Source organism: Apium graveolens, chromosome 2, assembly GCF_009905375.1.
Source record: "Apium graveolens cultivar Ventura chromosome 2, ASM990537v1, whole genome shotgun sequence".
Lineage (NCBI taxonomy): Eukaryota > Viridiplantae > Streptophyta > Magnoliopsida > Apiales > Apiaceae > Apium > Apium graveolens.
Window position 1 is genome coordinate 21,724,641 of NC_133648.1, and position 16,464 is coordinate 21,741,104.

A 16,464-nucleotide genomic window follows, 5' to 3' on the forward strand; every position below is an offset into this window, starting at 1 on the left:
GTTCATGAAGGAATATGCGGGGACCATATGTCCGCAAAAGCCCTAGCCCACAAAATCATAAGACAAGGGTACTACTGGCCTACTATCCACCAGGATGCAATAGACTTTGTGAAAAAGTGCAAGGAATGTTAGCTTTTCAGCAATGTGACCCGGATGAGCCCAGTCCTACCTTCTTCAGTCTTGTCACCAATCCTATTTGCTGTATGGGGCATTGATATCATGGGACCATTCCCCAGGGCCAGAGGAGACCTCAGGTACTTACTAGTCTCAATTGATTACATGACAAAATGGGTAGAAGCAAAGGCCATGATAACAATAAACCAGCAAGATTGCATCAAATTCATGGACAACATCCTCATGAGGTTCGAGATCCCGAGAGTACTGGTCTCAGACAATGGACCATAATTCGTTGGTTCAGAATTCGAATCCTACCTTCAAGAACGGGGCATCCGACACAAGAAGTCATCTGTAGCCTACCCTCAAGGGAATGGCCAAGTCGAAGTAACAAATCGAATACTTCTCCGGGGGATCGAGAAGAGGCTCAGGGAAAGCAAAACCAAATGGCCAGAAGAGTTGCCTAATGTACTCTGGGCATACAGAACAAGCCCCCGAACAAGTACAGGAGAAACCCCCTTCAAATTGGCTTATGGAACTGAAGCCATGCTACCAATTGAAGTAGGATCCCCCTCCCATCGAGCAATCAACTTTGATGAGATAGAAAATGAGGAGGGGCTCATAACAAATATTGAGCTAATTGATGAAGTCCGAGACCAGGCGGTGGCAAGAATGGAAAAGTATAAAGAGTAAACCAAAGAGCACTTCAGCAAGAAGTCCCGGGTCAAAAACTTTCAAGTTGGAGACTTGGTCCTTCGAGACACAGAAGCTTCAGATCCCACCAACACTGGGAAGCTAATGCCAAGGTGGGAAGGCCCATATAAAGTCAAGGAAGTTCTAAGGCCAGAAATATACAAGCTAATGAACATGGATGAATCTGAGATACCAAATACATGGCATGGACTCAGGCTCAGAAAATTTTACCAGTAGAAGAAGCAACAAAAAGCAACCAAAACTTGTAGCCTATGGCAATCAACCAATCTATGATCCTATATTTTGTATGAAAAAAAATTTCAATTCAATGAAAAGAATTATCCTTTCTCAGAAAGTTATTACTTTTAAATTACTAGTAAACAAAGCAAAAAACAATCCGGATATAGTTACAACCGGATTGAAAGCAAAAAACAAAAGCAACCACTATTTGCTTAGAAAATTTCTAAGTAATAGAGCAATCATCAACCCGGGTGGGCAGCATACCCGGATTGAAAGCAAATTCAAAAGCAAAAACCAACCCGGATAAGCATTTGAATCCGGGTTGAAAACAACCATTATGTACTAATATTTTCTAAGTACATAAAGCAAACAACCATACATCAACCCGGGTGGTATCATACCCAGATTGAAAGCAACTTCAAAAGCAAATATAAAAAATGATAAGCATTCGAATCCGAATTGATATACTATAGCAAAAACAAATTCAACCCGGATAAGGCTTCATACCCGGAATAACCCGGATATAAACCCAATCCGGATTGGGGGCCCCAGCCACAGCCCGGATCAAGAGCATTTGTGCAAGGATCCGGACAGCTCTTAAAAACAAAAACTGCAGATGCAAACAAAAGAAAATATTTTTCGATTGAAGAAAAGGCCAAAGCAACGACATTAAAATTAAAAGCAGAATCCGGATTGCCATCAATCCGGAACAAGTTCAAACATTACAAATAACCCAAGTTCGATTATGAAAATCACAAATCCTAATAAAGTAATATTACAGGGCTGGGCCCGAGAAGCCTATCAATGCTCGTCCAGATCTAAAGGAAGCTGGGGGTTGGACCGTCATAGGGTTCCGGTTTCCCCTGACCCTGCTCAACTACAGCTTTCGCAGCAAGGAACTCCTGGCTGAAGCATTCCCAGGATGCCAAGGGGTCGGTCATGATGTGACAGAAATAAACTAAGTACAGATCAGAATGGGGGGCACAACCCGGAACCAAAAGCATGGAAATTTTAAATACCTGCCCCCATTGCCCAGTGACCCTCTTCAAGGCAGCGGTCATGCTATACCCCTCAACCTCCTCATAGTCATCTTGGGAAGGGATACTAGACATGAACCCGGCTAGGTCAACCAGGGTCTTTGTCCCTATCTTGATAAGCCCCCCATCCGGGCCCTTCCCATCCGAATCGCAGACGACCTGGTCGGAGATAACTGCTTTACAGCGGGGAGGCTTACCCGGGGCAGACTTCCTCTTCTTCGAAGGAGGGCCCTCCTCAGAAATCTTCTGGACATCCGTATCCTCGTTCAAGGGAACGTTCCCCGGACTAGCAACGTTCCGGGGGGCAGAGGACTCGGCACCACCCTCAGCATCCGCGGATCCAGATCCGGTCCCAGGGGCCCCTTTTGTTATCTTGTAGGCCAAGCCCGGAGAGTTGAAAGCTGCTGCATAAGCTGAAGAAGACATTATCGCTCTGAATGAAGGATTGTAATGCTGCAAACCTGTAAAAGGGGAGAAGGGAACTATCAGGGCAGGATAAATATACTAGACAAAACAACCAAACCGGAAAGAAAATACTACAGCGAAACCCGGGTCAAGGGACAACAAAGAAAAATGTACTATAAATCTGGATCATGGGAAAGCATTTTATTCAAACAAGCTACAAGTTAAAGAGCAAACTAGACCCGGATCTTCAAGCGTAGCATGGGACCCGGATCAAAGGACATGCAAGAATTCTATCAAGACTAGCTACAAGTAAAAAGGAAAAGGAAACATAATCCGGATCGTCAAGCAGGGCGAGGGATCTAGATCACGGAAAGCATAGATTAAAGAAAAACTTACACCCAAGTTGGAAAAGCAATTTATGGTTCATAAAAGTACTTGCACAATTGTTTTATAAAAATGTGGCAGCGAGGGCTCCACCCGGATCTTAAGTGCTCCAGCCAAACCGGAACGAAGCCATCTGAGGGTCGGTGGAAAATCCTCTCATGAGGTTCCGGCCACCTCCACGCAATATCAGGAGTTAACTGAAATGCGGCCCGGATTGCTTTGTCCATATCGGCCGGGTCAGCCTCCGCATAAAAGTCCTTCAGTTGGTAGTGGTCTCGGCTAATCCCGAACGAAGCAAAAGCATCTTCTAGGGCACCCTGATCATACACTCCCGGGTGGCCGTCCTCATTCCTCTCATACCTAACCCGGGCATAGTAAATGCTATTATCGAATTCGGCAGGTTTCCTCACAAAGTGGTATTTAATGTTCGACCAACGGCCTTCTGGTGTAAAGATAACTGAGTTCTCCGGAAGCCTCTTGAACCGGAAGCTCGTAATCGTTCCCACAGACTCGGACCCTTTCCTCACCATCTCGCCCCGGATCTGTTCTCTATCAGATGAATCTGGATCACTCTCTTCGTCAGAAAAGTTGGGATAGTAGTTATAGACTTTCCTAGCCCGCTCCTTGGTCTGGACCATATACCTATTAAAATGAAGGTCAGTTAGCCTGGGCCCTACAGATTTTATTTGTTTTGCTAAGCGGTCTGGATCAGGTACGTTATGTTAGTTTTACCATAACCTAATGATCCGGACCACCAATGCAAGTCCAACCCGGAAAAACATCAACGATCCGGATCATGTTAACTACAATCCAAAAAACAAAACCAACATGGACCCGGATCTTGATGGCAGATACCCAGATCCGGACCCGTAACAGCCAAAAACTTAAAACCACACCCATGTACCCAGATCCTAGCGGCAAACACCCAGATCCGGATCCGGATCCAGAGCAACCAAAAACAAATTAAAAATCCTAAGGCGTGCAATTCTACCCGAATATACCAACCCGGGTCCGGATCTGATACCCCCTACCCGTGTTCAAATTAAAACCCTCAACCCAAAAATAGTTACTTTGAAAATCAAAGAGCAAAACACACATCCTTTTCAAATACATACATACATTTTGACCAAGAACACAAAGAACAGCCATTTAGAAAACCCAAAAAACTCGAAACAAAACCCATAAAAAACACCCAAAACCCAAAGATCTGGACAGTCGAAAGCAAAACAAACTCGTACAAACACAATCCAACAAAAACTAAAAATCACAACCTCTATTTCACATCAATATCACGGAAGGAAGATTAAAGCATGCAGTGAGTTAAGAAAATCGAAGAACAAATAAATAAAAAACCAAGGTGCAGAAAACTTACAAATTAGTCAGCAAAAGCAAGAGCAAGCAAAAGAAAAACGACGGCGGCGGTAGAGATAGCCCAGAAAACGGCAAGACCCTTCGGAGATTTTCGAAGAAAAGAAAAGAAACGGTTGGGATTCTTGGATGTGAATAAAAAACAAAAGAAAATAGGGGGTAGCCTTTTATAGGCACTGTAATTCTTGACCCCTGCCACGTGGCGACTGCGGAGTGGCCCATCCAACAGTTACAAAAAAAAACCTTGATATACATATTAAATCACATTTAAAACCCATAATGATTATGGGCCGAGTTTTTAGGAAATAACTGCCCAAAATTCAAATTCGTGGAAGGGAATAAACTGAAAGACGTTACAACTCCTCGACTTCTCAAATTCCACGGCCCACTACCCGGATCAAGAACCCTAATCCGGGTCATTGTCAGCCGAATAAAGATTTAGAAGAGAAAATTACCCAAGGGCAATCCGGATATCCCCATACTATACCAGATCCGGATTGGGGGGCAACCAGGAGCAGAAATTCTTCTAAAAGCAGCAAATATTCTACCTTAATCCAGATTGGCATCTACTACACCAGATCTGGATTGGGGGGCAACCAGGAGCAGAAATTTTTCTAAATCATCAACTATTCTACCTTAATCCGGATTGGCATCTACTACACCAGATCCGGATTGGGGGCAACCAGGAGCAGAAATTCTTCTAAAGCAGCAACTATTCTACCTTAATCCGGATTGGAATCTACTATACCAGATCCGGATTGGGGGGCAACCAGGAGCATAGATTTTTCTCCTAAGGCAACTATGTAATTCTACTCTACTCCCTCATACAGAAAATCTGTATAAGGGAGTGGGGGCAAATGATAGGGTATAGGAGACCCGGCTAGGATTCAACCTGGATCTAAAGGATAACAGGCTCGATCGATGGACCAAGACCCCCCTCTCCCTGAACAATCAAATGGAGAGGCCAGGTCTGGGCCCATCCCATGACCCGGATCCGGATCCAACCCGGGACCCAGAAGACCTGCCTACCCGGATCCGGGCCTGGGCTAAGGCCACCATGAGGGGGGTCCCAGCAAACACAGGCACATCCCACAACCCGCCAAGGAAGGGTACGTGGGCACGTGACTGTGCCAGCTATCAACAACCAACACACCAGACAAGCACGGCGCGTGTCAGAAGGCCGTTAGGACACTCTGGAGGTGGTCGTCCCTTGGACACGTGTAAGCAATCCACCCAAGTCAGGCGTCCTCTGCTCCCAAGATCCAACGGCCCTGATTTAGAGGTAACAACCCCTAAACCCTACCTTTGGGCTATATATACCCCCAAGGCTGAAGGTTTTAGGGGTTAGAAAATATTCACACTCTTGCACACTCACTCTCTCTCTCATATCCATACATACACAACAACCTTTCCGTTACATATATACATCTTCATCTTCTCTAAAACTCTGTTCTTATTCTTACACCGGAGGCGTCATGGGAGCCAAACCCCCCTTCCGGTGTTGTTTTGCAGGCACGCAACCAGCAGCTACACCTCATTTATACCCAGAAGGTCCAGGAACGGTATCGAACGGAGCCGCCCGCTTACCGGAGTTATCGCTTTCTACAAATATTAAGACTTCAACTTATCACTAGAGTTTAAGCAGAAGCTTATTAAAAGAAAAAAGGAAATAAAAATTCTTTGTATGGGGAAATTTAAAATGAAATTGACTAGTATATATTATTAGGTAGGTAAGGTTTCATTAGAGATGGCAAGTTTGTTTTAGTATAAATCTGGTTACTGTCACTTAGTTGTGTATTATATTAACACAACCTAACATGGACTGCTGAACTGAGATCACGAATTTTAGAAGAGGGGCAATTAAAATTGATTTCATAAATAAGATGTATAAAATGTTGGATCTACTGAAAATGCATCTTTTGTGGGTACTATGAAATATTTAAGAATTTGAGTAAAATTATCTCATATTATTACAATATGCATTCACAAAGCTGATAATTAGTAAATCCTCTTACAATTTCCCTACAAAAAACCAACTTAGCTAGTTAGCTAACTGTAGCATATTACTATTTTAAGTACAATACCTACAGAGTTGCACGTATCAAACAGCTTCTCTTATCCGCACGGTTCTACACATTCCAACATCTGTAGAATCCCTTTGCATGAGTATTGAAAAGTTTTCCCAGTAAGTTATTTTACCTTTATAAACTAGCTTATCCATTAAATTACTCGGGCACTTGTGTCTTTCAGCATAAACTTATCCATTAATTTCATATGTAATTTACAGACTACAAGCACATGTATTCAGATGAAACTCCCAAGGAATCTCCACCTTCCAAGAGATACAAGAAACAGAGAGCACAAAGGTATAGAGCTGAGTCAGTTTCAGAGGATGAGGAAGCAGCAGCTAAGGAAGGAGATCAGGAATCTCTGAACTCAAAAGTGCCAATATTTGCTGAAGCTATTGTGTCTACACCTCCATTGTCACCAACACAAGAAACTGCTCAAGATAAAGTATCTACACCACATATGTCTCCTGTAAATGAACCAGTATCTACTGCAGACCCATACACAAGTGCTGAGATTGATATTTACAACCTAATTGTGCCTGAGGTTCTCTCTTTAGAAGCTCCACCAGCTCAAATCAATTCATCAACAACACCAATTCCTGATGCTAATGAAACTCCAGAATTGTCTACAACACCTTCTCTGCATCTAGACATTGAAGATCAGACTATAGGTGAGCATCAGAATATAGCTGTTGATCAGAACTTGGAAGTAGATCAGCACTTAGAGGATGATGTTGAAGCCTCCATAGCCTCCCATACTGTTCTTTTATCAGAGGATGCTGAATCTGTAAGTCCTGATGCTGTAAATGCTGATGATACTGGTAATGCTGCTACAAATAAAGATGCTAATGCAGTTGGTCCTTCAGGACATGCACCTCAACAAACTGTTCCTAAAGCTAAACTAGTCAAAAAGTTTGTTACAAGAGAAGCACCAGTACCTTGGAGTGAAACTCCTAGAGGACAGGAGTGGACTAGGGAATGGAACATAGTTACCTTTGTTTCTTCTGAAAAGATTTTTGCTGAGCACTTGGCAAAAGTTGATGAGATGCTAGCTAATGATGATTTCAAGACACAGCTGAGAGTTACTGCATTGAGTACGAGACATCTTCAATGTCAACACTCAACAACTCATGCTGAGTTGCATAAAATTCAAGAAGCTTTGCTCAAGCAAGACATGACTATGAAACTTGAAAAGAAAAACTTTTTCAAACCTACCTTTGACAGAGTTGCTTATATTGAGAAAACCCAAGAGAAGCAACAATCTCAGATTGATGAAATTTTGAAAAATCAAGCTTCTCAGCAATCTCAACTCGATGAAATCCAATCCTCAGTGGAATTGCTTGTCTCTCTTCTTTTACCCGCTGATGCCAAAAGGGGAGAAAGAAATTAAGTCCAAATGCAAAACTGTTAAGACACTGAAGGGGAAGGATAATGAAAAAGATGACCAGGGAAACTCTGGAATGGGTGGAGGTCATGGTCAAGGTAGAAGTCTCTCATCAAGAAGAGCTGGAACTACAAGTCATAGAACAAGTTCTGATAATGGGAGAAGAATAACCTCTGATACTGGTAAAAGGATAAGCTCTGATGAACTTTTGGATCTTGATGAAGAAATTTCAAGACAGTTATTTTTGAAAGAAAATCCAGGAATGGACTTTGAAAGTCTGATGGAAGAAGAAGCTAGACTTAAGTCAGAGAAAGTCAATTCTAAATCTGAAGCTTCTGTTGGTAAAAAAAACTTCCTAAGGCCAAAGGCATTGTGATAAGAGAAAGGACAAATCTTGAGGCAACCAAGGACAAATCACAATTGCAGATAGATCCAAGGTCCAAGGGCAAAGAAAAGGTTGGTGAACCTATAAAGGTTTATGTGCCTCCTATGGATGAAGAAATTACTGTTGAAGATGCTGATCTTACTCTGACTTCAAGAAAGATTTCTAAGTCAACCTCTGACATGGCTCAAGTTGTTCAGAGTCAAGATATAGTTAGTTCTGATATTACAAAGAAGCAAGTAACCTCTGACATAGCTCAAGTTAACTTGATATCAGAAGATAAGGAAAAGGAAACCTCTGACATTGCTTATGTTAAACCTTCAAAGTTACTCCTACCAGGTTTCACAAAAGCCAAACAGACTCAACCTTTGAAGACTACAGCAAATGGTTTTGAAGCAAGAGTGGGAACTAGAAAGGAAGCAAGAGATAAATCTGGATTGGGTAGTGCTGATGAAAGAAAAGTACAGAACACAACCATTGATCCAACTTCCTTAAGTAAACCAGGTGTTGGAGCAACTCCTGAAAGATTGAATCAACTAGAATCTGTACAAATGGTTTACCATACTTACTTGAAAGAACACATCTTGTAATATTTCATGACAGATGGTAGGGTTTACCATATAAGGGAAAATGTTATTCCACTGAAGTATTTTGAAGAACTGGAACATGTATTATTCTTAATTCAAGTGAATGACAGAATAACAGAAAGTGCTGCAAACTATTTGAAGACTCAAATTCAGAGACAGAAAAGGCTTTATTCTGTAAAGTCTGACAGCACATATCTTCCAAAGTACAGAAAGATGATATTGTTGAGATGAAGCCTAACTCTGCTAAGATTATAACTACCTTTCTGGGTTATAAGGCTGTTGAATTCAATCTTGAGTCTGACAAGGCGTATTTGATCAGACTGGATCAGGACATAAGGAAAGCTAGAATAAATAATCTCAGGGCTGTTATCTTCCAAACTGGTGAAGATTCTGCAGAACTCAAAGATGCTAAAAGGAGGATGATTGATGAACTCATATATGCTGAGAGATGTTTGTTAAAGAACTATCTCAGAACAACTCCTGACATCAGAGAGATCAAAAAGTGAAGCCAAGTCAAGATCTACAACTGCTCAAATTCTGATATATATACAGACTGAAGTTATTATCAGAAGTTAAAGTTGGTAAAGCTTTAAGGACTGTAAGTTGTAGTTATCTAGTTAATTTCTCATGCGTTTGTAATTAATATTTTTGACATCATCAAATATCTGTTAAACTTGTATATTATGCTAATTTACAAGTTGGGGGAGATTGTTAGATATATTTGATAATGTCATGACTAATATAATTTATGTTTAGTTTTCAGATCTTACTTAAACAGGACAAATCATTACTTAACTGAAATCAACACTTATACTGAAGTCAGAACTTAAGTCATCAGTACTTAAGGTTCAGGAGATATTTATCAGGAGATAATATCAGGACTTAAAGGAAACGTTCAGATAAGAAAGGCGGCTGATTGAAGGAAGAGAAGATCGAGACAAACGTAAGAAGAGATATGCATAAAGAAGGAATTCTATGAAGAATAGAATACTTGAAAGAAAAGATAACTGATTGATATATTTTAGGAAGCAGAATTATATTCCATATCAATTAGCGATTATCTTGTAACTGTGTAGTATATAAACACAAACATAGGGTTTACACTATAAGTGTTATCATTATCGAGAATATTATTCATTGTAAACCTAGCAGCTCTCGTGATATTTGTTCATCACTGAGAGAGGACAGTTCCATATTGTAACAGAGTTTATTGCTTTGAATAAAGTCTATTTTCTGTTACTTGTGTTATTTGAATTCGATTTGATTGTGCTATACACTGTATTCAACCTCCTTCTACAGTGTGTGTGACCTAACAATACACATAATAACATTCAAAAATTGAACAAAAATATACATAATATAAAAATATAAACAACCACCAACAAACACACACACATATATATATATTAATAAATCAATGTAATTACTCAAAACAAACAATAGAATATTATATATGCCAATACCGAGAAAACAGCTCCAGATGTGTTAAAAAAAAGGTCAAAGAAAATTATGCAAAAGAAGATAAGAATTCACCAAATTATGAACAAACAAAAACCAAACAAACCCAAATAAATCAAGCCGGGTCAAGAAATTAGATTTCTTGAAGCTGGAGTTTAATTATTTAAAGGTATTCTTTAATTTGGTGTTTAATTGGAACCCTAATTACTTATATGGCGAGATAATTCAATTATGGAGAGAGAGGATGGAACGAGAGAGAGATCGAAAGAGAGACCAGAGTGAGTGTGAGTTGAGAGAGAGAGTGAGAGAGGAGATAGATTTTGGTGCTAAAAAGGAAATAAACAAGGAAATTTTTGTAGTTAAGGGGAAAAATTTGGAAAATAGGAGAGAAAGTATCTGCGTGTTTTTAAAATTATTTAAAAGTGATCTTTGACAATGGTTGTAATTTTAAATCGATGTCTAAGAAACCGATGTCTAATTGATGTTTCTCAATTTTTTTTATCGTAGGTAACCCGCAACCACTACCCTTCGGGTGCGTACTGGGTAAACCCTACAGGATCACGCAATAACCTGCAAACCACGTGAACCAAGATAAACCGTAATTAAACGACAGGCTCTGGCTCAGGAGGCATATCATAAATTCTCCTCCCGTGGGATTCGAACATGTGACCAAGAGGATAGTTTTTCTCTCTTTAACCAACTGAGCCAACCCTTCCGGGCATGTTTCTCAATTTTTAAAAATAATTATCTACAATTTTCTCGACCGATGTCTAATATAAGCAGTAACATTGTTTTAAAGAATAGTCAATATCTAAAAGAACTTTAACATCGGTCGTCTGAGCAAGCGATATCCAAGAATTGATGTCTATTGACTGAATATTAGAAGTGAATTGTAAAAAAATTAGCATTCCAACCTTCTCTACCCTTAGCGAAAAATATATTCCCTCTATCCCAACCATTTCCTTACGGTTTCTTTTTTGGGATGTCCCATCCAATTCTTTACATTTCAAAACTTACCAAAAATAGTCAATGGGTCCCACCACTTTCCCACTTTTCCTTCCTTTTCACATTAGCTTTACTCCATTATCTCCCTTTTATACATTAAAAATCAATGTGTCCCACCACTTTACCCACTTTTCTTTCTCTTTTTCACTACTTTATACATATTTCTTAATCTCCGTGCACAAATTAAACGTAAAGAATTGGTCGGGACGGAGGGAGTAGATATCTATATTTGATTGGCTATATTTGTATAATCAATAAAATCTATAAATATTATTTTACATAATTATTTATATACTATATTATAATATACGAAATATTAAAAATTTGGTAGTCGGTCGGTCAGTATTTGCTGAATTTACATAATTACCCTTATTTAAATTAAAGTATATTTTAATTCAAATTAAGTTGAACCCTTATAAAAAGACTACTTCTTACGGCATATACACACATTCTGAACCCTGCTCCCCAACTAATGGAGACAATATCAGCTTCTTAATTCGACCTCCGACGCTTTGCACTACACTTTGCATTGCTTCGGTTTAGGTTTAATGGTAATGGGCTCAGGTTATATTAAAGAGCAAACTATTAAGTATTATTACATGTGAATGAAGAATGAGGATGATATATATATATATTATGATATTAATCTACTGGTACGTGTTAGGTGGATTATAAATCCCAACTATTGTAAGCTTCAAGCTATTCTTCTTCTGTATTACTTTTCTTTTGTTCATATAATAACGTTAGGTACGTGAGGTAGTATAAACATGATGGCTGAAATTTAGTTAGAAAAATAATAAAAATATGATCAATATAAAGTTATTAAATAGTTCGGTACTCGGCCTTACATCATTTGAATCAATAATAAAATAGTAACACAAATTTATGACCGAATTGTTTAACTTTAGAATATTATAATTTATAACTTACTTATTACAGGCGATTCTAATTACTTTAAAAAATTATTCACCTATTTTCATTATATCTTATATATAATTAGAATAAAGGAGATAAAATGGTGGTTTGGTCGTCGGGGATAATAATGTAATTAAAAATAGGTGATTATTTTGATAGCGGTGAGAAATGGTGTGATGTGCTTAGCTGGATACTTTGATAAATCTAAATCTAATATGAAAATAATAATAAAATAATAATTTTAAGTCTTTTTAAATGTATAATTAGTTATTATTCTTTTTATTTGTATCAAATATATTTCAAAAATATTCTTAATTTGAGAATAACTTTGCAAAATCATTAATCTACGTACTATAGACAAATATTCTTAATAATAAAACTATTACAATTAAAAATTGAAATACAAAATTAATAAATACTATATAAATATTTATTACATTTATTTTAATATTTTATTATAATACTTAATAATCTGCATAACAGACACAATAGATAATTAATTTATAAAATATAATATAATTACACATTCTTAAATGATATAAAATAATATTAAAAATATTATATATAATACAAGCAACATTTATGTTAATAAAAATAAAACTAAGTAAAATTTAACAAATCATTTTTTTAAAAATAATCTATAAATAGATTATTTTTATTTTTATTTTATAAAACAAGAAACACATTTAGATTATATTTAAGTATAAATATTACAAGCGTTTTGTTTCATTTAAGGATCGTCTTTTAAAAATTTTAGAGTATATGAATTTTATAAAACATAAAAACTATAAAGAAATATAATAATAATCATAAAAAACTATTACAATTCATAACTGAAAAAATAAACTAATAAAATAAATTTGAAATTACTATCATAAAAAATGTAAAGTACTTTTTTCAAAATCATTACGAGAACCGAAAATTATAAAATATTGTAACAAACCCGACAAGATAAAAATCCCAGATAACTTTCCTATTTTTGATCAAACTCCACTATATAAAATACATTATTATACCTAAATATATAATTTTTTTTTTGAACTAAAGGATGAATTTATTACTTCGAAACATCGTACATGATAGCCTCCACCACATTCCATGGAGGAGACGTAAAAAGAACCTGGCAGTAAACTAAACAGGGATACCTAGCTAATTCATGAGCTACCCTATTAGCATTTCGCCGAATAAAACTAAGTGACACATGCTCGAGTTGTTGGAGCTTCTGGTAGCAGCTCTCGACCACCACTCCTACCTCCAAATAGTTGACATCTTCATTATGAATGGCTCGAACTGTGAGCTGAGAGTCTGATTCAACATAGACTCTCCTATCTTCCAAATGCCGATCCGCAATCCATGATAATGCCTCTCGAATACCGATTGCCTCCCCTTCAAAAACTGAGCTTGGTGCCTGCAAACAGAGAGTTTTACCAGCCATAAAAACTCCTTCGTGATTTCTAAGGACCATGCCAACTCCAAAAGACTTTGCTCCTTCACGAATGCTAACATCCACATTAACCTTTAGAGCTCCTGCTTTCGGAGGTTTCCATCTACTACCAATGTTCACAGCTCTAGATGGTTTCTGAACTTGCAGTTTCTTCCTTGCTTCTCTCCAGCTATCAATTGATCTGCAACTCTCGGCCATTGCCACAGAGGCTGGCACCATCTTGTCATTCCAAACTTTATTATTCCTCCAAGACCACACCCCTCAGAGAACCGTGATCAACTTACCACCCTCGTCTGTAGGTAACTCGACAATTTTATCAAGCAACCACCCTGCAACATCTATCACCCCTGTCATGTCATAGTTAAGCCCAATATTGTTCCAGCATTCAAGTGCAAAATCACAGTTAAAGAACAAGTGCAGCATGTCCTCAGAAGCCTTGTCACACATAGGGCATTCTAACGGAAGAGTAATACCCCTCGAGCTCAGTTTAGTTCTAACAGGAATACTATTACGACAGATGCGCCAAATAAATATTCTAACCTTATGGGGCAAATTTAACTTCCAAACTTTACTCCAGCCTTGGTGTTGTTGCACATTGCATGTTCCCACTGTTCGATCAAACCAGAAATGGTACCCTGATTTAGCAGAATAAACTCCATTTGAAGTCCCAGTCCAGGCCACCATGTCTTTAACATCACGTTGAGGGATTGAAATAGCCAAAATGGCTTTAGCATCCTCCTCCACGAACAGACTTCGAATCAAACTCACATTCCATCTCTTAGACCCAGCATTGAACAGACTCGATACGAGCTCAGAACGGCCTGCATATATGTGACTTTGCTCCACCGTAAAATCCCTTTTATTCCTTAGCCATTGATCCATAGTAGCTACAATGTCATCTCCATTCCCTACCACCCACCTGAAGCCCTTCTTTAGTTCTTCTTTCGCCGTCCAGATCCCATTCCATATAAAACTTCCTCCCTGGCCTCTAACTGCTTTCAAAAAATGAGTTGTTGGGAAATATTTTGCCTTGAATAATCTAGAGACAAGCGACATAGGGTTGCTCATGAAGTTCCAACAATGTTTCCCTAGCAGAGCGATATTAAAACCATACAAGTCTCTGAAACCGAGTCCACACTTATTTTTAGATAAACTCATATTCCTCCATGAATGCCAATTCATCCCCCTGTTTCCTCCTTTCCCCGAACTCCACCAATAGTTGTTGAATAAACGCTCTAGCTCTTGACAAAGAGTTTTAGGAAGTAAAAAACACGACATAGTGAATGAGGGAATTGCTTGTGCCACGTTCCTGATCAACACAGTCTTCCCTGCTCATGAGATGGGTTTAGTTTGCCATGACTGAATTCTTTTGCTGGGTCTTTCTTTCAAGTACCCAAATACTCTTTTCTTACTTCTTCCCACCAGAGAGGCTAGCCCTAAATACTTCGAGTTAGCCAAATCACTGGACACACCAAGAATGGATGAAAGTTGCAGCTGCTTGTCACGGCGAACATTTGCACTAAACAAGATTCCAGATTTTTAGAAATTAACTGACTGACCTGAGCATTTTTCGTAGTTAACCAGCAAAGCTTTAACATTGTCTGCCTCCTCCACTGTGCCTCTAAAGAACAAAAAGCTATCATCAGCGAAAAGGAGATGAGAAACCGTAGGAGCTGTAGGGCTAATGCAACATCCTTTCATTTTACCCTCCATATTAGCCTGATCAATGGCATCAGATAATCCCTCGACACACAACAAAAAAAGATATGGTGAAAGCGGATCCCCTTGACGTAGACCCCTCTTAGGAACTATAGACCCCACATCCGATCCGTTCAAACAAAAATTGTATGAAACAGACTTAACGCACATCATCATCCAGGAAGCCCAAGTATCACAAAAACCCATAACTTTAAGTCTATGCCGAAGATATCTCCAATTGACACGAGCATACGCCTTGCTAATATCTAGTTTTAGCGCAACCTCTCCATCTTCCCCCTATTTTTCGTTCGCATGTGATGTATTACCTCAAAGGCCACCAACACATTGTCTGTTATACTTCTATTTTTCACGAAAGCAGACTGATTTTCTGAAATGATGTCAGGCAGGACCAGCTGAAGCCGATTCGCTAAGACCTTAGCCAAAATCTTGTAAAGGACATTGCAAAGCGCAATCGGTCTCAAATCTTTCATACAATTAGCATCTTCTTTCTTTGGAATAAGTACCACATTGGTACTGTTTAACTCACCAGGTATCGCAGCTGAATCCAACCAGCTTTTACAGTACTCGTATACATCAATCCCCATAATCGACCAAAACTTCTGGAAAAACGCCGGATTTAGACCGTCTGGACCTGCAGATTTATCAGGATGCATTTGCTTGACAGCCGTTGTAAATTCTTCAAATCTGAACTCCTCTACTAACTTCTCATTCTGGTCCCTGGAAATAGTTCTTCTCCCCTGTTCATGGATTAGAACACCTTCCTCCACCTCTCCTGTAAACAACCTAGTAAAATACTCACGAACCACCTCACTCATCCCCTCCTGATCTTCAACTCGAATCCCGTCTTCTCCTACCAAATATGCAATCCTATTTGTTCTTTTTCTTGCAGAAGTATAAGAGTGGAAGAACCTAGTATTTTCATCACCTTCTTTTAACCAGTGCAACTTCGCCCGTTGTTTCCAGTAAATCTCCTCTTGGAGTAACAACTCGTTCAACTTGTCTCTCTCCCTCAAATACTCCTGAACACTATCATCATCAGTACAATCGACCAGTCTATTCAGATTTAATTTATGCACCTTCAATTTTTCACGAAACTTGGGGAAAAAAGACTTACCCCATCTGGCCATAAAAGACGATACTGCAAACAGCTTTGGAAGTAAGTGACTTTTAGGGAGGCTCCTCCACGTAGTTGTAACCTCCTCAATAAACGAGGGCTCCTTTAACCACATATTCTCGAAACGGAATCTAAAGACTCTCTTT

At 38.8% G+C, this 16,464-nt stretch overlaps 1 protein-coding gene across 1 annotated transcript; it reads right to left on the reverse strand.

The window, feature by feature from the left end:
* Positions 1–13,098: 13,098 nt before the first annotated feature.
* On the reverse strand, positions 13,099–13,704 carry LOC141686428 (uncharacterized). The gene has a single exon (XM_074491466.1). It carries the CDS (start codon positions 13,702–13,704, stop codon positions 13,099–13,101), a length of 606 nt encoding a protein of 201 aa, XP_074347567.1.
* Positions 13,705–16,464: the final 2,760 nt, after the last annotated feature.